Here is a 27078-nt window from a genome sequence, read left to right on the forward strand (position 1 = left end):
GTGCTCTTGAAGCAGGCGAGGCTGAGGCTGGGGTTGTGGCTCTGGAAGATGCAGGAGGCTGAGTTTATAAATCATTCTCGCCGCCCTTCTCCCATCAGTCTCACCGGTCCTGGGGCCGGGGGGCCGGGGGCAGGAAGGGGCCTGAGTGGGAGCTCCAATACCTGGGGACTTGACAAAACTTTCAGACCTCAGAGGCTCATGGTATTGAACAATCTGTGCTCCGCTACCAGCCCACCTGGATTTCAGTCCCAGCTCTGCCGGTGACTTGCTGGATGACATGGGGCAAATGGCTTAACCTCTCCGTGCTTCAGTTTCCCCAGCTGTATAATGGGGACAATAATGACCTGAGATTTTATGAGGATTAAGGAAATCCTGAGATTTTATAAGGATTAAGGAAATTGGCAGCACTGTATCACTTGGCACATATTGAGAGTTGGATCCAAGTTACAGATTTTGTTACTTCAAATGCCTACGACTGGAGGAGATCTTTGAAGTCCCTTTGAGTGGTGTAGTCACTGATTCTGTGATTATGGTGCGGTTTGGGCGGGGGTGGGGGAAACCCAGAAGGTGTGAATTGTGGAGTGGGAGAGTGGAGGCGGCTGGCAGTGAGAAGGAGGGTGCAGGGGTCGTGCGGCCCGCGGCAGCCCGTCTGCCGTGCCCATGCTGCCCATTGGGAAATTCCCACCAAGAGGGCAAATCAGTGATTGACCCAGACAGCGGGGCACTTCAGGAGTTGGGACAGGTTAGAGTTTGGGACCCAGAGCCTTTCCCTGGCCCTCCGACTTCTGCCAAGACCAAGAAGCCGGATGGAAACTTCTGTTTGTTTCCTTGCCTTTTATTCCTTGAAGCCGTCTTACCTCCAGGAAGATAGGTTTCCACGGAGGACACAGACACACCACCACCACAGAGCCCTCACGATAAGCCTGAAGGTGGGACCCAAGGCAAGGGAGGGAAAGAGACCAAGTCGTTGGTGTCTCCAGCGACTAGGCCCCAGGTTCCCGCCCCACCAGATACAGTGCCCTTCTTACGACAAACATCCTATAATGCACCCTTCACTGTCCTACAGTGAAATGTGTAACTAATGGAACCTACTTACTCACGTGCAGTTTCAAAATCCATAGAAGTCCACAGCCATAATGGAGAACAGAGAGGAAAAGGATTTACGATAAAATACCCACCTGAGCATATAAATGTGGGGTGAGACCCCACTGCGGTGAGCGGGTGCCTGCCCCCTGGCAGAAGCCCCGGGAGGGCCACGGCAGACCGCCACCCAGGCATGCAGGACCCAGAGTCCGCTGCCGTCGATGACATGGCCTTCTGAAGTGGTGACCAATGCTTGGCAAAGTTCTGAACAAAGTTTCGGGGTGGGGGGAGAAAAAAAGAACTGTCTTCCACCCTGGAAAATTCAACAAGTACTAAAAGTGTGCAAAAATCCTTTGCTTTATTTTATGTAAAACTGAGTTAGGCTCATGGCTCAGAGAATCTTCGTAACAAGTGTTTCGCAGCCAGGAGGAACGACTACCTGGGTGCCCTGTGCAGTGCTGGACTGCTGAGTCCTCTGCCCCCCACGCCCTCTCTCCGGGACCCCATACCACAAATTCCAAAAATGTCCTCTAGGAGGCAGCCTAGGTGAAAGTGAAAACAACATGAGTTCCGGAACTGTCGCTGGTTAAAAAGAAATCATAGTAGGTAGAGCAAGATTTGAGGTGAAATATGTGGGTGCAGCCTACAGGCTTCTTGACCCATGTTGAGAAAATCCAGAGGTCCCCTGACACATGTTCCCCACCTGCTGTCCATGAAGCCCCCATGGTGGGGGTTTATGACACAACAACCCAGGCTGAGGGGGACAGAGACTGGCCCAGAGCCACGCTGCCAAAGGCGGCTGTAAGTGTTGATTGGTCCAGGGGCCCCGGGTCCCGCAAGATTGTCTGGGGTCACCTAGGGCCCCGAGGGGTAGCTGTTTCCAGACTAGGACTTCTCCCCCGGAGCCGGGCCCAGCCCCTAGAGTGCCTTGATTTGCAGTTCCTGGACTTCTGGCTGATGGCAAGTTTGCCAGAGGTTCCTGCACAAAATCCTCCACCTTCTCTGTCATCTCAGCTTCCTGCCCTGAGACAGGGAGAGATGGGAAGATGGGTTCACCACCAGGTAGAGAGAGAGAGGTGAGGGGCACTCAGGGGGACAGCTCTCCCCCACCCCTTGTCCGCTCCCCCCCCCCCGTGGTACCTGACACATGCCCCTCCCTTCCACTCCTGCTCCCAGGTCCCGGTCCCTGCCTCTTCCCTTTGGGCACCCGGGATGGCTGGTGCCAGGCCTGGAAAGCAGGAGGGAGCTGTAGAGGAGGGCTGATGACCTCAGGGATAGTTTGTGGTTTGCTGCCTGGTGAGAGTGGGGGCTTCTCACTCCCCAGGAGCAGGTCCTTAGTATGGGGTTGGGAGAGGGGCAGGGGGCAGGCTCTAGCACATTCTAACCTTTCTGGCCTTGCCTAGATACTGTTGACCTGGATGACTCATTGCCCCTCTGTGAGTCTCAGTGTTCTCATCTGTAAAATGGAAACGGTTGTCTCTCCCTTAATGCATTTAACAAACATTTCTTGAGCGTCTGTTATGTGCCGGATGCTGTCCTAGGGGCTGGGGACACAGCAGTGAACAAGACAGAAGTTCTGGTGCCCAGGGAGTTTACCATCTAGAAGAGGGAGATAAAAGAAAATAAATAAGTAGAGGAATTGCCGAAAGTAATAAGCCCGATGGGGGGAGTTTGAGCAGGGAGGTTGGGAGCGGGAGGGTCTCTGATGCTTCACATTGAGCTTCTTAACCTTTTTTTTTTTTTTTTTTTACCCCATGGGCCATTTGACAGTTCCAGAATAATGTGTTTTAAAGAATAAAATAAAATACAAAGGATTACAATGGAAACCAATTATAATAAAACATAGTTAGCAAAATGTCTAAAACAATTGGGATAAATGTGCTCTTTTAGTAGTGTATTAAATAATAAGATGTGGCAATGGGTTTGATGACGACCGTGATTTTGAAGTTGTGACGAGCATAAAAGATATTTAGAGAAATATGCAATGTCTGTAATGTGATATGTAAATATCTGTGACGTCTATTGGTGGCAAGGTCACAGGGACTTCTATAATCCCTCTGTGGTTTGTTGCCCACGGTCGTACTTGGGGGAGATGCTAAACTGTAGCCAGTGGTTAGAGACAATACAATTGTCTCCTTTTTTCCTGTCCCTGTTCACGGGGCCCGCTTAATCCTAAGAAGGAGCCCTGGATGCCAAGTTTAAAATGCCTGCTTTAGATAAAGGAGACAAGGAGGGCTTCACTGAGGAGGTGACTTTTCAGTGGAGACCTGAGGGAAATGAGGGAAACACAGGAGCACTTCAGTAATTGGGGCCCATCTGGCCTGGCACCTGGTAGTGTCTAGGAGGTGATGGAAGCGGCAGAGGCCCAGGAACCACCCCCCCACCCGCCCACCCCACCCCCCAATCCGGGAAAGTGCCCGGCTGGCAGGGGAGGGAGGAGTCCAGGGGAAAAATGACCAAAGAGGGAGGGATGGCAGATCCCAGGAAGGGGAGGTGGGCAGGGAGCCTGAGGCCACCTGCCTGGCATTTCCCTAGACCTTCTGCACTTTCAGTTTCCAGAAACCATGGAAAGTGCCCCTGTGGTCTGAGAGTGAGGGGTTCGATTTCCTCTGACCCAGGACTCCAGGGGCAGGTGCTGTATGCATTTCCATCCCTGCCTCCAGTGTGCTGGCTCAGGAAAATCCTTCCAGAGAGGCCCCACCCTGCCCCAGTTTGAGTTTCACACCTCGATTTAAACCACTCCCTGGTGTCTCAGAAGCCCTGGGGTTCCGTGGTGTGGCCGTGGAAGCCTGGCTGGTTTACTTTTGTTCTGGATTCTCCTGTTTCCGGGACTTGAGTTTTCACATGATCACCGGACCCAGCCCGGCAAAGAGAACCACAAGCTCTCCTTCCCTGCCCTGAATTTTCATCTCCCGCCTGTGAATGGGGTAGCAAGACTGCCTGCCCACCTTGGAGAGTTTCCGGGAGTGCAGGGGAAGCAGAGGGGTCCACATGGACAGCCTCCCTGAGTTGCCCATCCTGAGCCAGCCCTGGCGGACACAGGTGCACCGAGCCATTGGGCCCCTGCCCTTAGGGAGTCCCTGGATCGATAAATGGGGTCCAGAGATAGGGATGCTCAGAAGCAGAGAAGGAGGAGGCCAAGCTTAGGAGATGAGCAAAGCCCCCCCCCCCGCCACCTGCCACCCCAGCCTCCCCAATCTCATACAGTGTGGGGGCTTTGATGCTGATAAGAAGAGGGCAGGAGAGAGGGGACTCCTACTCACTGAAGGTGATGAGAGAATTGGGTTGCCCTTATCTTTCCCTTATACCACACCCACCAGTTAAACCCCAGAAGAATCAAGGAATTAAAGGTAGAAGGTAGAGAGAACGCTGTTTATCTAAGGTCAACCTTATCTGCTTGTTCCATGGGGAACCCTGCCTGAACATGAAACACTAGAAGAAATCACCAACAGGAGGAAGAACTGAAAATGCAAAACAGCTCCGTATCAGAAGGCAGAATGTAAAGGCCACTGAGCTGAGAAACTGGTTGCCACAAAGGGGGTGGGGAGGTGCTAATAGGTTAACACAGGCTGATTTCTAAAAGGCACTAAAACGCGAATAAGGAAAGCGTAAAGGAACACGAAGCGGTAATTTGTGTTGGGTTGGGACAGACCATAATCATATAAAAAGTTTCAGTCTCACTAGGCATGCAGAGCAGCAGATGAAGTCAAGGAGCGTGTAGATCTTCCACCTTGATAGGCGGCCGTGCTGCCAACGGCCGGGTGCTGATGGCCGTGCGCTGAGTGGGGGCGGTCACAGTCACAGTGACTCTGGAGGAGCATCCTCTCACTTGAGAGATCAATGCCGCTGAATGCGTCCCAGCCCTCTGATGCGATGAACTCACTCACCACTTCTTGGAATCTATTCTAAGGAAATAAGCAGAGATGGAGACAAAGATTTTTATAAACAAAAGGTCATTTTCGTTTTATTTTAAATGGTAAAAAAAAATATTATTTTAAAGGTTTTTCCTCTCTTAGGAATTTTGAATGGAGACTTTGGAGCCAAATGTCTATCTAAAAATAGAACAGAGTTCTGGAAATAACAGTTGCGTCTACAAATGAAATGTCGGCAGCTCCCCAATCAGCCCACTCTCAGCCCCCCCCAGGGGGCCTCCAGGGGGAGGCTGCTGGGGCAGCAGCAGGGATTAAGGAGGCAGATAAAGAAAAGATGGGGCTTCTGTGAGTTGAAGTATTTTGTAGCCATTAAAAATGAAGTTTATGAAGAATTTTTAATGACATCAGAAAGTGCTTATGATGTGAGGTTAAATGAAGAAAAACAAAACCGGGGTATGAAGACACGTATTTGGGATCCTTGCCATTCTATAAACACACATACCCACCCAAAAGGGATTAGAGCAGAAAACACCCACGTGTTAACAGTGTTTATCTCTGGCTAGTGGAACTGTGGGTGATTTTTCTGCGTTCCCCAAATCTTTTATAAAGTTCATAATTTACTTCCAGGAAAAAAATACGTATTTTTTTAAAAGATTTTATTTGTTTGAGAGGGAGAGAGAGCATGAGCAGGAGTGGGGGGAGAGGCAGAGGGAGAGGGAGAAGCAGACTCCCCGTTGATCAGGGAGCCTAACCCATGACCCCCGGATCGTGATCTGAGCCGAAGGCAGATGTTTAACTGGCTGAGCCACCCAGGTGCCCCCAAAATATGTATTTTTATACATATTTTTATAAATATACTTGGGATGCTCCCCACCCCAAAATCATGAGGGTCTCTGGGTAGAAGGAATGGCACAAAGGCCAGGAAGCAGGGAAGAAATAGGGTGCCCAGAGCATGGGGTGGGGGAAGATGATAAAGTTGGTGCCAGACCTCCCGAGGCCTTGAATGCCAAGACCAGCAGCTAGAACTTCATCCATAGCCCCGTCTTCTGCCCAGGTTCAAAGGAGAGAGATCTGCCCCTTTTTGGAAGGAAGAACAGGGTATTGTTAATAGCTCCAGGTGCCAACCTTCTGCCTTTATTCTCCACCCCAGGGAAGAGTTTCACACTGACCATCACCGTGTTCACCAACCCCACCCAAGTGGCCACCTACCACCGAGCCATCAAGGTGACCGTGGATGGACCCCGGGAACCCAGACGTAAGTGCCAGAGTCACTGAGCCCCCTGGGTGGGGGGAAAGAGCCCAGCATGGGGTGGAGAGGGCAGCAGCCAAGGTCAGATAGATGGCACTGGGTCCCTGGAGCACTCCTGTGGGGGATCGCAGTCCTGGGCTCTACAGCCCAACACACACTGTGTGCCTGCCAGCAACTCCTGAACCCTCTGTGCTTAGCCCTGGACTGCTGGAGGCCAGCAAGGATGCTGGGAGGGGAAGAGGCAGAATTAGCTTGAACCCCTTCCCTGTGGGATGCCTGCCCATGGAAGTGGCGGGGGGGTGGATGGGCCAATAAAGGAATATGGATTTGTAGTTTGCATCTATTAAGGAAAGTCTTCAGGGATGGAAAAGGCTTCAGATAGGGTATTTGTGAGGGGAGGGGGGTCAGGCCAGGTTTGCTCTACTCCATCCCAGCTTCCTCTGCCAGGGGCTGAGGGAGGGAGCCATCAAAAACAGGAGCTGGTCTGGCTGTGAGGCCAGATCCGCTCCTTGGAAACTTTCTTTGGATCTCAGTATGTGACTTAAGTCACACAGAGCCCAGGCACTCTGACCCCAAAACCTACACTCAGGAATGCAGATTGATTCTGCAAATATTTATTGAGCACCTACTATGTGCAGGGAGTCCTGATGTGTGCGTTTTAGCATCAGAGACACTTGTGTTTTATTGCTTCTGCCTGCTGAAGGACCCAGAGTTTGCAGATTTAGATTGGGGAAATTGGAGGGAGGGGCAGTTGGCACAGAGTGGGCCAGAGGCTTGTGTTCACTGAATGAATGAATGAATGAATGAATGAATGAAACTGAGAACCAGCTGGCCATCTCTGGACTGGCTGCTTTCTGACCAGGGTCCTGACCAGAGTGCTTTTGTGGACAACCCCCGGATTTGCGACCTGCTCAGTGTGGGGCATTGAGAGCTACCCTTGTCTTGCTCTTTAGGATAGTGACCCTTTGCAGTTTGGAAAACCCTCTCACATTTATTATCTCATGGGATCCGTGTGACAGTAGAGCCAAAGGGTCACCCCAGTTCCAGTGAGGAGAGAATCCAGGCCAGGGGACGTTGAGAACCTGCCAAGGCCTCCCACAGTCTGCTGAGAGGTGTCCTGTGTTCCTAAGACAGTCTTGGAAATCTATTCTAAGCTGGGTGGACTTGGGGCAGGAAGGCAGAATGGGGACCTGAGCCCAGGAGGCTCAGAACAAGGGTGTGGCTATGCCAGGGTGTCATCAGTGAGGGCCACCCAGGCCTGGCCGTGGGCTGGCCCCTTCCTTCTTGGGCATCAGGCTGGCCTGGCTCCCCATCTAGCCAATTCCTGGGCCCACTCCAGCATCTGGCCACTTGGGAAGCTTAATGCTGGGCCTGGTGGCCCTCGATGACTCTCCCCATAGGCTCTCAGGGCTACCTCCTCCAGCCTCCCTGAGCTCCCACATCTGGCCATGAGGCTCACAGGCAGGCATCTGCTCTGGCCGTATTCCTGTTGGGATTGGACTTGGATGGGTCCATGCCCCTGGCCTTGGGCTTCATAGCCCTGAACAAGTCGTGTCTTTCTGGCCTCAGTTTTGTCATCTGTGAACTGGGTCAGTGATCCCGGCAGTCTCAGGGGGTGATGTTTAGGAAGCCCTTGTGAGCTGTAGGCCATCATGATGCAGAGAACAGATTCTGAGCCAGCCTGCCCAGTTGAGGGACCTTGGGCAAGTTGCTGGCCTCTCTGGGCCTCAGCCCCTCCTCCTGGAAGTGGGGTGATACCAACCATGCTGCAGGCCTAGGGATCAGTGACAGCATGTGGATAGCATCTGGCTGTGGCAGAGGGAAGGGTGCTGGGGAGTCACTGGATTCTTGGTGTTCTGTTATCCCCAGTACCTGGCCACTGCCATGCATTCCCACCACCACCATTAGTGGATGGTGACCCTCTCTTGGTCAGCAGCAGGATGGCTGCTGAGAAACCTAAGCCGTGGCCATAGAGGTATGAAGGAGGTGACATGCCACTCTCCAGGGGCTGAATCGGGATGGACAGGAGCCACAGTTGGGCTCAATGTGATGCTGCAGTGCTTAGCAGCCACTCCACAAAGCACCCAGTCTGTAGAGGCATGCGAGCAGGGGTCCCAGAGCTTGCTTAGGAACATTCCCTGGGCGGCTCAGCAATGCCTGGAGTCCCTCAGGGCCGTCGACGTCCAGCCGCACTTGTCCCAGAGCCGCCCACCCTCCCCCTTGAGGCCCCTGAATGAGGGTAGAGGCTCGGCTCTGCCTGTGGGGGCCCCCAGTTCGTATCCCCTGCCTGCTCCTCTCTCTTCTGGGGTCCCCCAGACCTGAGACAGCCCTTCTCGGGGGTGAGCTGATGGGGGAGGGTGACACGGGACAAGGCAGTAGAGGCCAGAGAGAGACGAGGCAGCAAGAGGAAGGAAAGGAAGCCGGGCTGGGGGACAGGCGGGAGTCAGCGGTGGGCTGGCTACGCGACCTGAGGCAGATAGCGCCCCTCCTTGGGCCTTGGCACGGGCCAGACCCATGGGTTTAAAGAGACTTGTTCAAACAAAACCTTGGCAGAAGCTGATTTCTGGAAAAGAGCAGCCGTGGGAGGGGGCTGCTCGGCAGGCCGCCCATGCTGAGGACCTGCTGGCTTCTGCCCCCACCCACCCCGGCCCGCGGGTCAGGCCTCACCAGCACCCTGGCCTCTGACCCTGACCCGGCCTTCAGTCTGTTACCTTGGACAAGTCCTCTTCCTTTCTGGGCCTCTCTGTCCCCACCTGTATGAGGTAAGAGGCCCGCTCGACGCTGCTGGTTGCCAGGCGTTCCCCACGCACTGGGCCTGGTGCGAAGTCCCCGTTAACGGGCCCTCAGCCACCACAGGAGGGGACAGGCCAGGAGGCAGAGCCCCTGGCCCGAGGGTGAGCTTCAGTGCCCCCACGGGCTCCAGTCTAGGACTCAGAGAAGTGAGGGCCACTTGGAAGGGCCTTCCCACCTCCCTGTGCTCATCTGTAAATGGGGAGGATAGTAGCTGTCAGCATTTGCCCTGCGGAGTCGTCCTAAGCGTGGAAGGAGCTTGTAGCTGCCCAGCCCCGCCGGAAGTACCAAACCCTCATGGATGATCACAGGATTTCCTTTCTGGGCTTTTCTCTTGCTTGCTGACTCTCAACCCCATGTGAGGGCTGAGCCTCCTATGGGGTGGGGTGGGAGTAGGGGCTGGTTCTGGGAGCCAAGGAATGGGAGTCTACAGATCCCTGCGGCCCAGCTGTGGGTTCTGTGGCTGGGTCGTTCCCCTCTGGTGCCCTGCACAGCATGCCCGATCTGCAGCCAGGTGGCTGGCTGGCCTTGAAGGCTGGCTTGGTGGCTTCCTGCCTGTGTGGCCTTGGTTTCTGAGGTTCTCAATGCTGGTGTCCCTCATAGTCACTGGGGGCTGGTTAAAAAAGCAGGTGGCTGACCAGGATCCAGGATTTAGGCAGGAGGCAGCCCAGTGCCTAGCGGTTCTGGCACAGACCATGGTTTAAGAACCACTCACCCCATCTTCCAGCCTTAGCAGGTGCTGGTACCTGAAAGGGTAGGACCCCAGTTCTTAATCCTGCCTGGGGCAGAGGAGGGCAGTCCGGGCATCTTGCCTGTGGGCCCTTTCTTCCCAAAAATGTACATGGAATGATTTCAACAAATATTTTCCCGGGCACCTTTCATGTGTCTGGCACTGTTCTAGAAGCTGGGGATGGCACAGTGAACCCAGTAGACAGGCTCCGGGGAAAGATGGTAAACAGTCCTCTAGTCACCATGACCCATAGGGCCCCACCTGCTCTGTGCTCATTACCGCCTGCCTTCCTCCCTGACATCCTTGGCCTCACTCACCCCGCTCTGGCCACCCCAGCCTCCTGGCTGGTCTTCCAACTGGCCAGCCACATCCCTGCCTCAGGACCTTTGCACTGCTATTCTCTCACCCTGGAACACTCCTCCCCAGACACCCCCGGATACGTGGCTTGCTCTTTCCCACCCTGAATGAAGGCTTTACTCTTAACTTCCCAGCAAGCCCTCCCCTGACATGTTGTTTCAGATCATATGCACCCCCACCCCCACCCATACTTACCAGCCTTGATTTTACCTAGAGCCCTGATTACCTTCCAAGATGTTGTAGAGTTCACTCATTTATTTCTCATCTCCCCTTACCAGTGTATATGCTCCACGGGGCAGAGGTTCTTTCCTCTGCTTTGCCAGGTACTGGCCTAGACCCCACATACAGACATGAGCACTCAGGGGGTACTCAGTAACTGTTTGTTGAATAAATGAAGTAAACAAATGATGAGCTGACTTAATTTCAGGTAGTGAGAAGTCTTAGGAAGAAAAAGCAGAGCTGGGGGGAGGGATGGAGAGCGCACAGATGGGACACGGGCAGGGAGCAGATCCAGGGGGGGGCCCTCTTGAAGAGGTGACATTTGACCAGAGAGGTCTGAAGGAAGTGAGCACAGAGCCAGTGGTTGCTGGGGGCCCCAGACAGCATGGGCAGGAGAAGTGACCCTAACTAAACCTGTCTCTGGGCCTTTGAGGGTCCTAAAGTTGCCACAGTTTCGTTTGCAGCTCCAGGTGTGGGGAGGCAGAGGGATGCTGGGGTTGCAGAGAGGCAACGGCTTCTGGCCCCCCGGCTCCCAGAATTCCCTTGATCCCCAGGGGAGTGCACCCAGCAGGAGGGAAGGGGTTAACCTCAGACCTCCCGGCTTCCCCTAATCAACCCCAGGCCGATGGAAGCCCCACTTGCAGCCCTGGGAGGGAGCCGCTTGCCTCCCTGCCCGCTGGCCCCCCGCCAGCCCATTTCCCTGCCCAGCCACCGACCAGCTTTCATCTGCTCACAGGGGGCCGATTCAGGCGGACCACCCGGGGCCCAGCACCCGCCTGCGAGTCCGCGCGCGGTTGTTAAGAGTCGGGTGTAAATCTCCTGACAGGCCACAGAGCGGGCCTCGGGCCCGGGTGCCCCACCCCGCGGCTGGGCGGACAGCGGCTGCTGTGTCTGGGTTGTGACCGCACCAGGGCCCGGCCAGGCGGCCGAGTGGCTTCAGACGGGTGAAGGCCCCGTCACGGGGGCCCACATTGTTCCCAGTAGCCGATGCTCTTCCTGAGCCCTGCCCAGCTCTGCTTCTCCCTGTTTCCCATCCCCTTTGCCTCCTGTCCCTCCCCCACCCCGCTGAGGCAGAGCGCTGAGCTGGTCTCCTGCCAGTGGAGCCTCAGCACCCGTCAACATAGCACTCCTCTCTTGGAGGTCTTGGGAAGCCAAGACCTGAGCTGCCAAGCTTCATGCAGCATGCTGACCATTCCAGGTTTGGCCTGACCGCGTGCTTCCACTTTCCCATCTGTAAAATGGGGGCAATGGTTGCAGCCTCTCAGAGGGCTGTGGTCTCTTGTAGATGCCATGCACGGCCTACCTAGCACAGTGCTTGGCCCATCGGAGATGCCTGCAAAAGTGGTTGCCAGTCTCATTACGGGGGCTGGCGTTGGGCCAGCGTGAAGGCCGGGGGATGGCCCCACTGGTTCCCCCAGAAGCACCAGGTACCTGGTAGGTGCGGGGACCCCATGCTGGCCCGGCTGGTGGTGATGAAGGATGCCCTGGGACTGGTAGTAAGGGAGCCCCCAACCCAGAACCCAGCCCTTGTCCTCTGCCTCCAGCACTGCGTGACCCTGGGTGAATCACGCAGTCTGGCTGGGCCCCAGCGTTCATTCCCCTTCTTCTGACCCTCCTCAAACATCTGCGAGGCTGGGCACCCTATGTAGACCAATAAGGAAGAACTGTGGAGCCCAGAAATACCTTCCTTGAAAGCCAAGGCCAGACTGTCCATCTTGCCCATCTAATTCCTGCAGCATGTCCACACCCTCAGGAGTCAGAATGGGATCTCCATTTTACAGATGAGACAGCTGAAGCCCCGAGGGGGAGAGTGACCTACCCCTGATCACCAGTGGGTGAGAGCTGGCTCGTACAGGCCTGGGCCACTGGGACCCGCCCTTCCACAAGTGAGGGTCCCAGCACAAAGGGAGGTGGTGTTGCAGGGGTGTCCTGATCTGAGCCCAGCTCCTGGAGGTGACAGGCAGCCCAGGCCAGGTGTGGTGGGCCCAGGTGGGGCCTTACTCAGGTGGTCTCCATCCTCCCTGCAAAGTGTTTTCCTTTTAAACACTTGGGGTCTGTCCTGCAGCTCATCCTGCAGGGAAACCACATCGCAGCTGTGGCAGCTGAGGCCCAGAAGAGGAGAGGGGCTTGGTGGGTTAGAGCAAAGCATGGTTAGAGAGCTGGACTCTCAGCCCTGAGCCTCAGAGCAGAGCAAGGCTCCTGGGGGAGTCCACTGAGACCCTCTCCTCTTCTCCCCAGGCCCACCCTCCTGGGCCTGCAGAGAGCCTGTCTGGGCCCTGGGCCTGGGCTGGGTCCTAACACCCATTGTCTGGAGCCCCTGATGATCAAAACCCAGGCCCCTTTCTAGCAGGATGGCCTCCAGGAAGAGAAGATGGACTCAAGCCATCTGCGTGACCTCAGGCATGTCGCTGACCCTCAGCCAGCATCCACTTCCTCACCTACAGAATAGGGACGGTGCAGGGTGAAGCCAGGCAGGGCATGTGGACGACTTAGACGCTGGAGCGGAGGAAGCGTTCCGTGAGTTCTGGAGGCTGGTTTTATTTCTGGTCATGCTGGCTACTGCTAGGAGCCTGTGGAAGTGCAGCAGGGGCTCGGTGTGGGGGCGAGGGGTCTGCCTGCAGGGCAGGGGCTCTTGGGGTGAGCCCCGAGGGACAGGGAAGCAGTCGTGGCAGGGGCTCCCCCTGCGCTGTGGCTCTGAGGTGTGAGGCAGAGACTACCTGAGGAACGCCAGGAAAAGCAGCACCAGAGGAGGCGGGTGGTGGGGGCCGAGCCGTGCGGTCAAGGCAGCCCTGCCTTCTCTCCTTCTGGAGGCCCTCATATGGCCAGGGGCTGAGCTCTGTAAGCATCAGCCGGAGACTTTCAAAGTTAGAGGGGCCTCCGTGAGCAAGCTGTGCGGGGGGGAAACTGAGGCACGGTATGACAGGGCTGGGCCCCAGGTGACCACGTGAGCAGGGCCAGAGCTCCCAGCCCGTTCCCGCTGTGGGTGGCCAAATGAAAGAGGTCTATTCTGTAAGCCCATCTCTCCTCGGGCACAGGAAGTTCCGTTCTGCTCCAAATGTGACGGCCGGGGCCCTGTGGCTCAGAGACTCTCTGGCGCCCTGGCCACGTGGAGCCACCTCAGCTTCCCTTGGCCCCTCCCTGGCAGTGGCTCCAGAGTTCCACAGCCGCAAGGAGGCGAGTCGCAGAGTACTGTTAGAACGACGGCCCTGCTCCAGGAAGCGCGCCCCTGGCGAAGCAGAGCCCCCATATGGTGGAGGGCGTGCTCTCGGGCCAGATGACCTGATTTCTACCCCAAACCAACCGCTTCGCACAGATCTCAGCCGGAAGCCTCAGTAGCCCCACCTGGGCAGTGGGAGCAAAAAGGAGACTGTCAGGAGGAAGAACATTCAGTGCACTTGGCCTCGGGGGTCTGCACACCGGTGTTGGCTCCGCCGTCCCAGCTTTGTGTCCCAGACTCACCACCGCGGCCCCGGCGTCCTGGTCTCTGACATGGGCATGATAATCCTGCCTCCCGTGGCAAGCGCTGGGGTACAAGTGGCCCGTGTGGCTGGAGCGCATTCGGAGACCTTGTTTGGCTGTGAAGGGGACACCGCAGCTTGCGCGGGGGCGGGCACTCGAGTGAGGCCACAAGACCGCACAGGCGGCAGGCCTGTCCTTGAGCCCGGGCTGGCTGGGAACCCTGCCCTCCTTCCGCTGGGCTGCAGGAGCGAGTGTGAACACTTGGTACACAGTGTGACTCAGAGACAGGACTTCGTTCCACAGTGACGGTAATGACAAGGCCTGAGGTTTTGCACCAGTTCTCGCAGAGCCCCATTGGCTCACGTCAAGCTTGTGGTTGACTGAGACACCCAGAATCTTTGCACCCAAGCTGCTCGCAGGTCAGTCTGCAGTCCCCCCATGTCTTCCCGGCCGACTTCCTGCCTGTTGAGATTGTTCTGAATTCGTTTGTCCTCCAGCTTGTCCACATCACCCCACCATTTTCGGTGGCTACCACAGCCGTGTCAACAGCATGTCTTCCAAGGCCCCTCGGGCTGAGCCCCGAAACACTCCCCTAGAGACCACCTCCCGAGGGGTCTCCGTTAAGCAGTCCTCAGTTGGCTAAAGTTACCCAACCCACCAGAAAATGAAATCTCAAACTTTGAGGTTGCAAACTGGCAGCCTGTGAGCAGGACACATCCTACAGGTTGGTTTGGGGGTTTGGGGTTTTGGTTTTGTTTTTTTTCAGTATTGGAATTAATTGCCAACATGTAAAGATTTCACATCAAAGCAGGTTTCTTCTGGTAAACTGGAAGCTCTGGCCACACTGGGCCCACCCACATCAGGGCACTGGCCAGCTGGACCGGGTGACACCTACCCCTTCTGCAGGGCACACCCTCTCCAGTCTGCCCCACTCCGCAACCATCCCATGTGCCTCACTTACGTGACTTGCCTGGCCCCCACAGGCATCAGAGTCTGCAGCCCCAGCTCCAGCTCAAGTCACCCCCGCCTCCGTTTGCCCCCTTACCGATGGTCCTGGGAGGCAGCCCAGGGGGGCCTGGCTGGAAGCCAAGTGTTCTCATCCCAGCTGACAGTGTCCCTTGGGCCCCAGGCTTCAGGCGTCCTCCGGAGAGGAAGTGGGTTCCCCGTTTCTTGATGACTTGCTGAGCCCACTGTGGCTCCTGGGACTATGGGTTCATCTCTAAGAGCCCTCAGATGCCCATTTGAGGCAGGGATGGGCAGGGAGCCTGGGCGTGTGTGGGCGTGTGCATCCCCATTTTGAAAATCAGAAATCAAACCCATTTTGAGGCCTCCCAACTCTGTTTCCTCATTCCCAAGAGCAGTCACTAGTCATTTCATGCTTTTCTAGGCCCCCAGCCTGTGTCCGGGCCTCAGGAAGGACAGTGAGGGTTTCTGCTTTCCCTCCCACCTCCTTCTCTCTCCTCTCCTTGTCGAACCAGGAGGCCCGGCATGTCACCGCAGACCCGAGGACTCAGGCAAGCCTTCGCTCTCCCTTAGCTGCTCCCCGTGCTTGTCCAAGGGACCCCAGACCCAGGACATCCTTCTCTCTTCCTCACTGTGTGACCGAGGGCAAGCCTCACCTCTCTGAGCTGCAATTCTCTTTGTAAAAAGAGAACCTGGCCACCCTGTCTGCCTGGCCTCCTGCCTCAGGGCCAGGGTCAGGATCGGGGTCGGGGTGGAAGGGAACGGTCCAGCCTCGGATGTTAGGCTAACGGCTGGTGTCTGGCTGACCAGCCCGTGCCAGAGAAATCCTCAGACACAAAGAGGTGTGAGGAGGGCAGTTCCTGAGAGTATCGCATGTGCATAGCGGAGGAAACGTGAAAACAGCCTAATCATCCATCCTAGAGGATGACGGGCTGAGTGAGCTGCAGCCTCTGGGGCTGTGACAGGCAGGACAAGGGACATCTGCCGGCTAGGGGCCGGTCCTCCTCCTCCTCGCTGAGCTCCCACTGTGCCCCAGGGAGGGCTCCCAAGGTGTAGCGGGAACTCCGCTGTTACCGTGGGGCTGGGTTACTCCCCCCATTTTACAGATCAGGAAACTGAAGTGGGACTCTCAGATGTGCTCCTGGAAAAGCAAGCTAGAGAATGACAAACCAGGCTGAGACCTTTCAAGAGGTTCTGTGAGAAACTTGCTCTCTGTTTTCCAGGCTGTGACACCAAAAAAAGGCTGGAAAGAAAGACCACCAAACTGACCACGTGGGGGCTTCTGGGGAGGGGTTTAGGGTGGCTCAAAGGAGCCGTTAGCCTGACCTGTAATTCTGTAATGCTTTTATTTTTGTAGCGGTTCATGTGTTGCTTGTGAAATATAAAATGAGTAATTGAAAAAAGCGGGGGGAGTCCCCGCAAGCTTGACGTCATTCGGAAGCCATGAGGGTAGCCTCAGCTAGGCGCGCAGAGGCAGGGGCGTGGCAGCCCGACCCTGCCCACACCCCCAGGGCCCGGGAGACGAAGCTGGGGCCCTTCGTGAGTGGGCCCCGGCAGAGAAGTCATGGGAAATGCTAGCAGTTTCTCCAGGTGTGATGCCCCAAGCCAGGGGTGCTGGTCCGCCGTCCCCAGCTTCCAGTCAGAGGTGGGAGCTCAGCCCTGCCCAGAAGTGCCCCAGGCCTCTCCTCATCCCGGCGGATTTTCCCTTCTGTCGAAGGCCAAGGCTGGGAGAGGAGAAGCGCACACTGGGGGTCCCAGGGTGGCTCAGGGCTGGAGCAGCTGGTTGTCACACCGTAGGACCACCTTCTGCTATTCTTGTAGGGAGCGGGGGTTCTGGGACGCTGGGAGGCAGAGGGTGGCAGCACTCCTGGGTTCTCTCCCTAGTCCCACAGGAGCCCCCTTGAGCCACTTTCCACAGGCCTGCTGCCTCGGTTTCCCCTTCTGCACAGTGGGTAGTAGAGGTTCAAGTAGAAGCATGTGTATTCCTACTCAAGAAGCAGGCAGGGGTGAGACAGACCCATCATGGCATCCCCAAGGCAGCACATCGTGGCCACTCTCTGTCCAGAAAGCCTGTGGGAACCTCAGCAAAGAGGTCGGTAGTCACCTGAGGATTGTCCCTGCAGAGGTCTCAGGGAGAACCTCCCAGCAGAGTGAGGCATTTCTGTCCCCGAGACTCTCGGGAACCAGCCGCTGATGGGCTCCCCATCCTCTGCAGGGCACCGGCAGAAGCTGGAGGACCAGACCAAGCCGTTCCCTGACCGCTTCGGGGACCTGGAACGGCTGCGCATGCGGGTGACCCCGAGCACGCCCAGTCCCCGTGGCTCAATCAGCACCACCAGCCACTATAGCAGCCAGGCCCAGACCCCCATCCAAGGTATGGCACGGGGGGAGCCGGGGTGTGGGGGGGGGGTGGAGTGGGGGTGGACGGGACCCTGGACGTGGTCCTGCTTCTCCAGACCAAAGGCTCATTTGAAGGTCATTCACTGCACTGCCTTGTTTGATGAAAGAGGGCACTTCTGCGCATTGGCTCCTACAGATGTTTCCTGGGGATACTCTGCGCCCGGACCTGGGCTAGGCCCTTCATTCATTCACTCAGCAAACATGTACGGACACCCACCATGTGCCATGCGAGGGATCAGCACGAATAGACACAGGCCCTGCCTCCAGGAACTCACGGTCTCCTGAGGGACATGGGTATTAATCCATAGTGTACCCGTTAGAATTGGGGCGTGACTATATCTAAGGAGCCTGTGGATCCCACGTGCCCTGAGCCATCTGAAAGAGGGCCAGTGGTGGATGTCTCTGCCCAGGGCTGGGGCGACATTCTGATGCCGTGACAGCACTCGGGCAACCTTTGTAAACAGCAAAGCGATAGCGCAGCCCTGGAGACACAGCATTTCCTGGGAAAAGTCTCCACTTGGCCCAGAGCCTTCTCCCAGACAGAGAAAACGAGGGCGGCCTCTGAGCTGAGGCCCCAGACAGCGTCTGTGTCCCCACTGCCTGGGTGGATGCGGCAGGCACGAGATGGCCTTGCAGAGGAGACGCATGCCTGGCCCCGGGGCAGGTCCATACATGGCCCAGTGAGGAGCATCTCTTCCCTTTTCCCGGCCCTCTCAGCCAGCAGGCTGGGGCACAGGAGCCTGTGGGCGGTGGGCCCTTGGACCAGGCGGGGCAGAGAGCCCTTCTCCGTAGTGCTGGACAGAAGCACGTCCCTTGAGTGGCCATTCCTGCAGGGCCTGCTTACAACCCATCTAGCAGAGGAGTGAACTGAGGCCCAAGAGATTAAGAGTCCCTCTTGGGTCACAGAGCCCATCGATAGGGCCCATCGATGACCAGGTCCGAAGTCCCCCACGCACCTGCTCCCAGGAACTTCCTGTACTTCTGAGGGTGCAGACAAGGGGGCCCCAAGCAGGAAGAGCCCAGGGTGGGGGTGCGAACTGACCCCCTTCTCCATGTTCCAGGACGAGCTTGGGGCTTACTGGGGCCCTCCGCTAAGGGAGGCCTTTCCCCCAGCCCTTGCCATGTGCACTCGGCATGGTGCAGTGGCCGGGGTCTTGATACAGCCTGGAAGTGTGAAGAGATGGTCCCTTCTTTTCCGGGATAGGAAGCTTCTGTTCTTGGCCTTGCTGAGCCCCCAAGGTGAGGAGAGACCCATGGGCTAGTGAGTTTGAGACAGTCGGTGGTTCTGAGCCCGGGGGAGCCTGCACATGGGGGTCTGACCTCAAGAGACCGGGAGAGGTAATCTGCTCTCCAGGTTCCTGTCCACCCCTGCCCGAAAGCTGTCCCTGCTTCCATCTCCCCCAGGCCAGCCCTTGTCAAGGTACACTAGCCTAACACTCCAGGCCTCTCCCTGCCGTGGGCACAGCTGGGGCCCAGTGGGTATTGGAGCCCAGCCTGGGAGCCCCAGAATCTAGAAGGTGAGGGTAAACAATGGCTTCCTGTGCAGGAGCTCCCATGGAAGGAAAACCTACCTCTCCCCTGCCACAGTTGATGGACATGGCTTAGAAATTGGTGCCTACGGAGCCTGAGGCAAGCCTATCCGCCCCCAGTCCAGCCACTAAGGACCAGGCCTGGTCCCTACCTCCACCCTGGCCTGGGGCTGGGAGGAGAGGAGGTTGGGCCTGTACGGGGCGTGGCTGACCCCCCGTCCTGCCCCTTCTGCAGCATCCTGAGGCAGGGCCCCCAGGCCCTCCCTCCACGCCCACAGCCTGTGTGGCCCTCTGCCCCAGCTAGCCCTCCCTCTCCCGGGGCCTGTGCTCTCTGCAGTGAACTCTGCCATCAGGTGGACCTGGCTAGGGATCCGGCTGTGCCAGAACCCGGCCGTGATCTCAGGCCGATTACTTCACCTCTTTGAACCTCAGTATTCTCATCTGGAATGTGGGAAGAAGAGGGATGTTGGCAGGGCCGGCTTTGGGGCCCCCTCACTGGCATTCCCCTTGTGGTGGGCTGAGCCTCTGCCCTCACACTGTATCCTGGGGATCCCTCTCGGGGCACCCCACCGTCACTTCTGTCGACGCCCCTTAATAGCTTTGACCCCCTGGCTTTGGTCACTAGTAAGCAGTGCCGAGGCCCCGACCCCTCCAGACGCCAGCCCCCGGCCCCCTCAGCTGTGGCTGCCCACGGTGGGGGCTTCTCACAGCTCAAAGGCCTCATTCAGCCACCATGCAGCAGCTGGGGCAACTTGGAGAAGAAAATAAACATTTCCTTCCAGTGTTGGGATTGGCTGCTCCTCAGCCGACCAGCTCGGGTTTCCTGGGGCTACTGGGTTGGGGGTGGGGGGTAGCAGCCACAGGGGTGCTGAGGGCAGGCCCTCCCCCACCACCCGGGCCTTGAGGCCGGAGAGGACAGTGGCAGTCTGGGTGAGCCCAGCTCAGAGCCCCCAGCCCATGGGAACTCCAAGGGCCACACGCACCAGGCCCGGGTCCACCTTGCATGGCCCTGGGCTTCCTGGGCCCTGTGCCTCCCGGGCTGCAGCCCCCTACTGTCTTGTTCTGAGGTCCCTGCTTGGGTTTCCTTTGTTTGGAGGATGGAGCTCCCATTGCGTGGGCGGCACTCACTTCCGGGGCTCAGAGTGGGGGTCTCAACCTCGTGCTTGGCTCTGCTCGGGGAGCCAGGCACTGCCCACAAGGCCTCCTGCCCTGGTGTGCTGAGCTGAGGTGGGGAGCCAGGCACCTCTGACCCCTTACACCCCAGGGCAGCACTGACCAGCCAGGGGCCCTGTTAGAATACTAGATGCTCCAGAAGGCCCCAAGTCATCCGACGCCTTGACCCCCCCATCCACTCACCTGGAGTCTGGGAGCATTGTTCTGTTCTGATTCACAGTCAGGACCAGAATCAGAGCCCGCTGCTAAGGCAACACCCCCAGTGGAGTCAGGAAGATCCCAAAGCCCTGAGAAGTTACAGGTGTCACTTGAGGTCACACAGCACCTCAGGCAGATCTGGGGAAACTAGAGGCCTGAGGGGACCTGCAGCTCGCCACCCTTAGCCAAGCCTCAGTCAGAGCAGGCAGGGCCCACCTAGAGCCGGCCACGTGACAGGGACAGGTCTCCCTCTGAGTCCTATTTGGTGGGGGTAGCACAGAGGGTTTGGGGCCAGACGGACTTGCCCTTGGGAGCACCACTGGGGGTTCATCCACCTCTCTACTGCTGCCTAGAGTCACCCCCTCGGCTAGGGTACGAGGAAAGCCCGGGGTCAGGGACTCCCCTTTGCAGGGCTCTGCACGGGCCAGTTCTCTCGGGTGCTCAGAGCAAGAGGTAGGTGTCCCAGCCGGTGCATAGTGCAAACCCTCATCAGAGCCTCTACTCTGTGTGGGTCTCAGCACTTCACATGTAGGAACTAATTTAACCCTTAGCAGCTGTTACTGTCTGTATTTTTCATGTGGGAAGATGGATGCACAGAGAGGTTAAGTGACTTGCCCAAGGACACACAACCAGTAAGTGTCAGACCCAGGATAAGTGCTGTGCTGGCCTGCCTCAGAGACAGGACAGCTACCTATCAGGCACATTCCAGAGCTCAGAAGCTGAGCCCTAGGATTTTGTGCCAGGTCCAGTATGCTGTGTGACCCTTAGGCAAGTGCCTCACCCTCTCTAAGCCTGAGTTTTCCTACTGAAGGGGTTGGACTCAATCCTGAAGCCCCTTTGAATGCTGAGGTTTAGGGGGTCTGTGACTGCAAGAGTAGGGGGCAGAGGCTGAGAGGCCCTTGTCTGGGAGTCCAATGAGGAGCCATACCTGCAGGAACTAGGGCAGGGCCTGGGCTGGACACTGGGTACCCCCGTGTGAAGGCGGGTTCGGCCCACCAAGCCCCCTCTGGCTGCCATCTCGCTTTGCTGCTGAGCCAAGTGAAGGTGGCATCTCTTCATTGTCTGGCCACCGGTCAGCCCCAGCCCACAGGACAGCCCTGGGGACACAGGCCCAGGGTGAGGGACAGACACCGACTGTGGAGCCAGCCCCCACAACACCAGCAGGAGCTCGTGGAAGCTACCTGAGCCCCACCTGGGCAGGAGAGGTGCGCACACCCAGCAGCAGGGAGCCAAAAGCAGAGGCCCATGGCCCAGGCACCTGCTCTCACCTGCTTCCCAGGTGGGGCCGGATTCTGAGTCAGGCAGACTCCAGCCTGCAAGCAGCCCAGGGCAGTAAGAGCAGAGGCAGATCTAGGAGCAGGGATTCCTGCAATTGGCTGGTGAACCCGAGCCCCGACGCTTCATTCTTTTTTTTTTTTTTTTTTTTTTTTACTTATTTGGGGCGCCTGGGTGGCTCAGTCGTTAAGTGTCTGCCTTCCGCTCAGGTCATGATCCCGGGATCCTGGGATCCAGCCCCGCATCTGGCTCCCTGCTCCGCGGGGAGCCTGCTTCTCCCTCTCCCACTCCCCCTGCTGTGCTCGCTCTCTATCAAATAAATAAAATCTTTTAAAAAAGGAAAAGATTTATTTATTGGAGAGAGAGAAAGAGCACACGTGCTCAGCGGGGACGGTTAGAGAGTCTTAAGCAGATTCCCTGCTGAACACAAGAGCCCTGGGCGCCGGGCTCGATCTCTCGACCCTGGGATCATGACCTGAGCCGAAACGGAGCCGGGTGCCCCTCCCAAGGTCGTTCTTGAAGAGCCCCCCCCCCCGGGGTGCTGTCAGACTGCGGCTGACTGTCCCCCTTGCTGTCCCCCAGGCACCTCGGACTTGAACCCTTTCTCCGACCCCCGCCAGTTTGACCGCTCCTTCCCGGCGCTGCAGACGTTCACGGAGAGCCGCTTCCCGGACCCCAGGATGCATTACCCGGGCGCCATGTCGGCCGCCTTCCCCTACAGCGCCACGCCCTCGGGCGGCCTCAGCGTGGCCAGCATGCCCGCCACCAGCCGCTTCCACCACACCTACCTCCCGCCGCCCTACCCGGGGGCCCCGCAGAACCAGAGCGGGCCTTTCCAGGCCAACCCGTCCCCCTACCACCTCTACTACGGCGCGTCTTCGGGCTCCTACCAGTTCTCCATGGTGGCCGGCGGCAGCAGTGGGGGCGACCGCTCCCCCACCCGCATGCTCGCCTCCTGCACCAGCAGCGCGTCGGTCGCCGCCGGCAACCTCATGAACCCCAGCCTGGGCGGCCAGAGCGACAGCGTGGAGGCGGACGGCAGCCACAGCAACTCCCCCACCGCCCTGAGCACGCCGGGCCGCATGGACGAGGCCGTGTGGCGGCCCTACTGACCCCTCCCCCCGGGTCAAGGCGGACTGCTCCCGACGGAGGCAGGGACCCCACGAACCTTCCCGGCAAGCGGCTGGCCCGGCGCGGAGGCTCGGGGCAGGAATGGGACTTACGCTCCTGGGCCAATCATGGGCCCAGGGTCCACGAGTCCTGGGGCCTGGAGCCGGTGGGTGGCTCTGAGAGCATCTAGTCCAGCCACGTCGCTGTACAGATAGGTAGGGACCTCCCTCAGGACGCTGCCCCTATAGCTCAGATCCTCATCTCATCCCACGTTCCTGTGGGAAGGTATCCTCCTGCCACCTCCCCTGGCATGTCCTGGCTGTCCCCAGCCATGCCCGGTGCTATCACAGGGCCCAGGTCCCCTGGGGGCAGAGACCATCTGTTCCAGAGAGAGGTGGCATTGGCCCACATGGCCCGCCTCTGACCCACGGGGCCCTGAAAGACCTCCCCACCCCCTCCCCTTCCTCAGAGACCCTGTCACCCCACGGGCCCAGCCCTCCCTCAGCATTTATGCAAACTGAATCAGAACTGGAAGCTCTCCTCACCCCTGAGAGGGTTTCCCCTCATTGTAAAGACGGGGACGGGACCCATCCAGAGGCCCCAGGAAGTCACCGGCAGAGATGGGTTGAGAAGTCCCCCCACCCCACCCAGCTCTGCTTCCCTAGAATCCCTAACAGCTGAAAGCCTCCCGCCCTGTCTCAGCCGTCTGCGGGTCCCAGGCCCCAGAGGAGACTAGCCAATGGCAGCAGGTCCCTAAAACCAGGAAAGACACCTGCAGACAGGTCCTCCGTGCACTTTACCAGCCCAGGGCGTTCACCCTCTGTTCTCTTGCTGGAGGGCCAGGGATCCCCCTTCCGCCCCTCCCTTGGCTGGTCTCAGAATTGCCATTTTTGGAAAGAGCACCGGCACCAGAGAGGTCCTAGCAGAAGGCATCGGTGTGAGAGGTCACGGGGTCAGATTTCAGCAACCCTATCCCACCTTGGTCCAGCCAAGCTGTGCACACCCCTGTGAGCAGGCCTGGCCAGATCTTCCAGCCTCTGACAGTGCTCCATCTTGAGCCAGTCTGTGCTCCAAAAGCAGGCTTGAACAAAAACCAGTTTTTAAAGCTGATTTTAGAATAAGAAGCATCAAACATTTTTAAACCCACGGTCTCTTAGAGGTAAAGCCCTACAGTAGTGACCAGCAGGCCCTCTGCCTTCTGAGAGTGTGGCATTGTTAGGCCCTCTGGTGTCCCACCAACTTCCAGCCGAAGGCCCACGTTGGTGGGGACCCAAGGGAACCCCTGGCGACCCTAGAGCTCACATCTGCGGCCCGCAGACATTTGCCCAAGAGGAAGTGGAGAGGTGGGGAGCCGCGGCTGCGGGGCGGTGGGACCGAAGGGCTGGCCAGCCTCGGTGCGGCACCCCCTGTCCTCAGGGGGGAGGTGTTGCCCCTTTAGTTTGCAGATGGGAAGGCAGGACCTGCCCAGGGGTTCAGGCTGCATAGATGCTCATGTCTGAGTTTAGTTCTAAAAAGGCACAAGTGGAGAGGAGAAGAAAACCCGTAAGGGCTAGACAGCGTGTGGTTTTCAGTCATCGTTTCAGCCACATCCTCTGTGGATGTGACGACCTGCCCTCCGTCCTTGTCTCTGTGATAGCTCTCGGCCTGCCGTGCCACCCCCGACCTGTAACCAGATGATGCGCACCGGATACACACTCCAGCGAGCTAGGAAGTCCTTCTGGTGATCTTACTCAAACCCCTCCCGCTGCAGTTTCTCTGGTCCTGTCCTCACTGGAAAAAGCAGTCTCCATCTCTTCAAGATAGCTGCTGGGGTGTCCTGCTGACTCCCTGCACCCAGGGGGGCTCCCCACCCCTTCTCAGGAAGCAGCTACAAATCCATTGCCCTGGTACCTCCTTCACGCCTGTTCTCTGTGGTTGCAGACTGGCCCCAGGCCTGCGTGGGAGGCGCCCTGGCGTTCCCAGTGCTCAGCACTTTGTAGCCCCATTCTGGATTACTAGCCCTTCCTGATAGTCAAGCCCTGGTAGGGGCAGAGACAGGAAATACATGGATCTCCCTGCCCCGCCCCCCCCGACTAAAAGTGATGACAGCCATGCCGGGTCTGTTTTTAAGGCCCATAGTGGGTACAGACGGCTCGGGCTGCTAGAAATGGGTCCTTATTTACAAGGCTGCTTTAAAGTTGTCCTAGGCGAACACACTGATTTAGAAAGCACAAGGAAACGGAGGGGTTTTGATACTATATTACTGTAAGCTTGGTGGTGGTAGGTACAGAGCCTTTGTGACATATTGTCATGTCGAGGTGTTAATACCTGCCACACACACATCTTCAGTGAAACCGTCCCAGAGCTGGGAAGGGGGGGAGGGGTGGAAACTGCTTTGCACTATAATTTGCTTAGTGTGTTTGTTTTCAATGCACAACCCACTGTACAGTAAACTGTCTTCTGTACTATTTAACTGTAAAATGGAATTTTGACTGATTTGTTACAATAATATAACTCTGAGATGTGTTGAAGGATCCCAATGCCAGACTTCTAGGGCTGTGTGTATGGGGTTGGAAGGCGGGGGGTGGGGGTGGGGGGAATCTCCCACCATGGCCAAGGAGGAACAGGGCAGGGCCTGGGGACAGGAATAGGACTAAACCCACTGCTTTGGAGACCTCCAGCACCTTGGCCTTCCTGCATCCAGCTCCGTCAGTAATGACCAAGGAGACCACTCTGGGCAAGTGCGGCCTCCTCGTGGCGAGGCTGAAACCCAGAGGAACGTCAGGTCTTCATGCTGCCACCACCGCTCACAAGTAGACCGAAGGAGAAGCGTACCCCATCTTGTTCCCCAGGCTCGGAGTGGGGCGGGGGCAGAGGCGAGTAGAGGGAGCACAGCCTCCGGGAGAGCCCCTCTGGGGCCTGTGTTTGCTGGGACAGCGGCAGTTTAGCAGCAATCAGAACTACAAAGCAGGCAGCTGGGTCAGCTCCCCCAGTTTGCAGATGAGGCAGTAAAGGTGCAAAGAGAGGGTGTCACCTGGCCCCACATCTCCCCAGAGTTGTTTGTGGCTGACGGCGGGTGCCGTGCATGTGACTGCATGGGGACCCGCCTTGGTGCCTGCCAGCAAAGAGGCCTGGCCGCCCGTGCCTGTCCAGGTGGGACTTGAGGAGGCGAATTTTCATAGAACAGACCTTATTCTCTAATGAAAATACTTCAAAACTAATCCCAAGACTTTGCCCCTTTCCGTTAGGTTGGTCTGCCTGAAACCCAACACCCGACAGGAAGTTTCCCTTTCCTCGGCCTAAACCCTTGATCCAGGCCCCTGCCCCCATAGCACCCCTTGGGCCCCAGGGGTGGCAGGTTGTCTCTCAGCAAGCCCCCAACCACAGCTGCAGAATTTCTCTTGTGAGTGTTCTCGGGTGGCGTCTACCTGGCATGAGCAGGGCTGGTCCTGAACAGGCCAACACTCTGCTTCCAGAGATGGGTTGAGTTGGGGTCACTTTGTAGGCAATCGTGGAGATTAGGAGGGGACCACAGTTCAAGCCCCTCCCCCCCAGCCACACTTTGGTGCCACGGCTGCCGGGAGAGGAGCTGTGACCTCTACAGCCCCTGACTCAAAGCTCCATCGCCTTCCCCCAGCAGGCACGGACCAGCGCACCCAGCGCATCCAAGACGGGAACTGAGGCGGGAAGAGGTCCTGGGACTTGGCCGCGGGGGGTGCGGGGGTCACAGAGCTTTAGGGCTGTGGGGACGGTGCTGCAGTAACCACGGTGGCCTGCAGGTGGCAGCAGATGGGGAGCATGCAAGTTCTCCTCAGGGTGGTGGTTCAGAGGGACTTCCTAATCTTGGAGGGTTCATCCTCAGAAGGGCCCGGGGAAATGTCTTGGTTGGAAGAACGACTTGCTTTCCCCCCTTTAGCTGTGTGGCAGTGGGTGGTCCCCGTCCCTGTCTGAGCTTCCTTTTCTATTCAAATAGTACCTGAGCTCACACTGTGTCTGAGTACCAGTGCGTGAGTGGAATCACAGGTCCCATGATCGCTAAAGGCCCTGCTTTGGGACAGCGGTTTACTTGGCTTGAGGGAAAGTTTGACATCCCTAGTTCAGCCACCCCAGAGTCCTGGAGCCCTGGCCAGGCGCCCCCACCTCCCCTGAGCCGCCATCAGGAGCTCAGGACATGAAGCAGCCCGTCCGGGATGAGGAGGCCATTTTGTCCCAGAGTCTGGGAGCCCGTTGGCCTCCAGAACTCCATTTTGGAGGCTCCGGGAGTTGCTCTGGGCTGGGCGGGGCCTACCGTCTCACCAAACCCCACGCCTGCCCCACGGCCTGTGTGTGTGGCTGGCCTGGCCATAGGCTGAGAGCGGCGGTGCAGGCCTTGGGGCTCCCATAGGTGGCCTCCTGGGCACGGGGCTGTGCTTAGCACCTCCTGAGAGGAGATGTGGCCCCCAGACAAAGCACTGCCCCCCCTCGGAGCAGTCCTGCAACTGCAGGGCTTCCGGCCATAGGGACGGCTCTGGCTCGTATTCTGAGAGGGACGTCCTGGCAGGATTTTATGGCCCGAGAGAGTGACACGTGCCCAAGGGGAATATTGTGAGGGTCTTAGAAGACTCCTGGGGGGCCAGCCGGGGGTATTCCGGGGAGGATCAGGGTTAGACGCAGACCCCATAAACACAGGCACCCAGGTTCCCCCCCTCCCCC

The 27078-nt window shown here is 57.7% G+C and overlaps 1 protein-coding gene across 2 annotated transcripts in view; it reads left to right on the plus strand.

The window, feature by feature from the left end:
- Positions 1 to 24926, plus strand: part of RUNX3 (RUNX family transcription factor 3) — a 60769-nt gene extending 35843 nt beyond the window's left edge. For both annotated transcript variants that reach the window (XM_088022562.1, XM_028114054.2), the window contains 3 exons: positions 6106 to 6210; positions 16938 to 17096; positions 21880 to 24926. In XM_088022562.1, the coding sequence (XP_087878688.1) occupies positions 6106 to 6210; positions 16938 to 17096; positions 21880 to 22409 (794 nt within the window). In that variant the 3' untranslated portion in view covers positions 22410 to 24926. The remainder of the gene's footprint in view (positions 1 to 6105; positions 6211 to 16937; positions 17097 to 21879) is intronic.
- Positions 24927 to 27078: the final 2152 nt, after the last annotated feature.

The sequence above is a fragment of the Eumetopias jubatus genome, unplaced genomic scaffold (assembly GCF_037043125.1).
Source record: "Eumetopias jubatus isolate StellerSeaLion01/CBP00866 unplaced genomic scaffold, mEumJub1_p1.0 scaffold_4, whole genome shotgun sequence".
Classification (NCBI taxonomy): domain Eukaryota; kingdom Metazoa; phylum Chordata; class Mammalia; order Carnivora; family Otariidae; genus Eumetopias; species Eumetopias jubatus.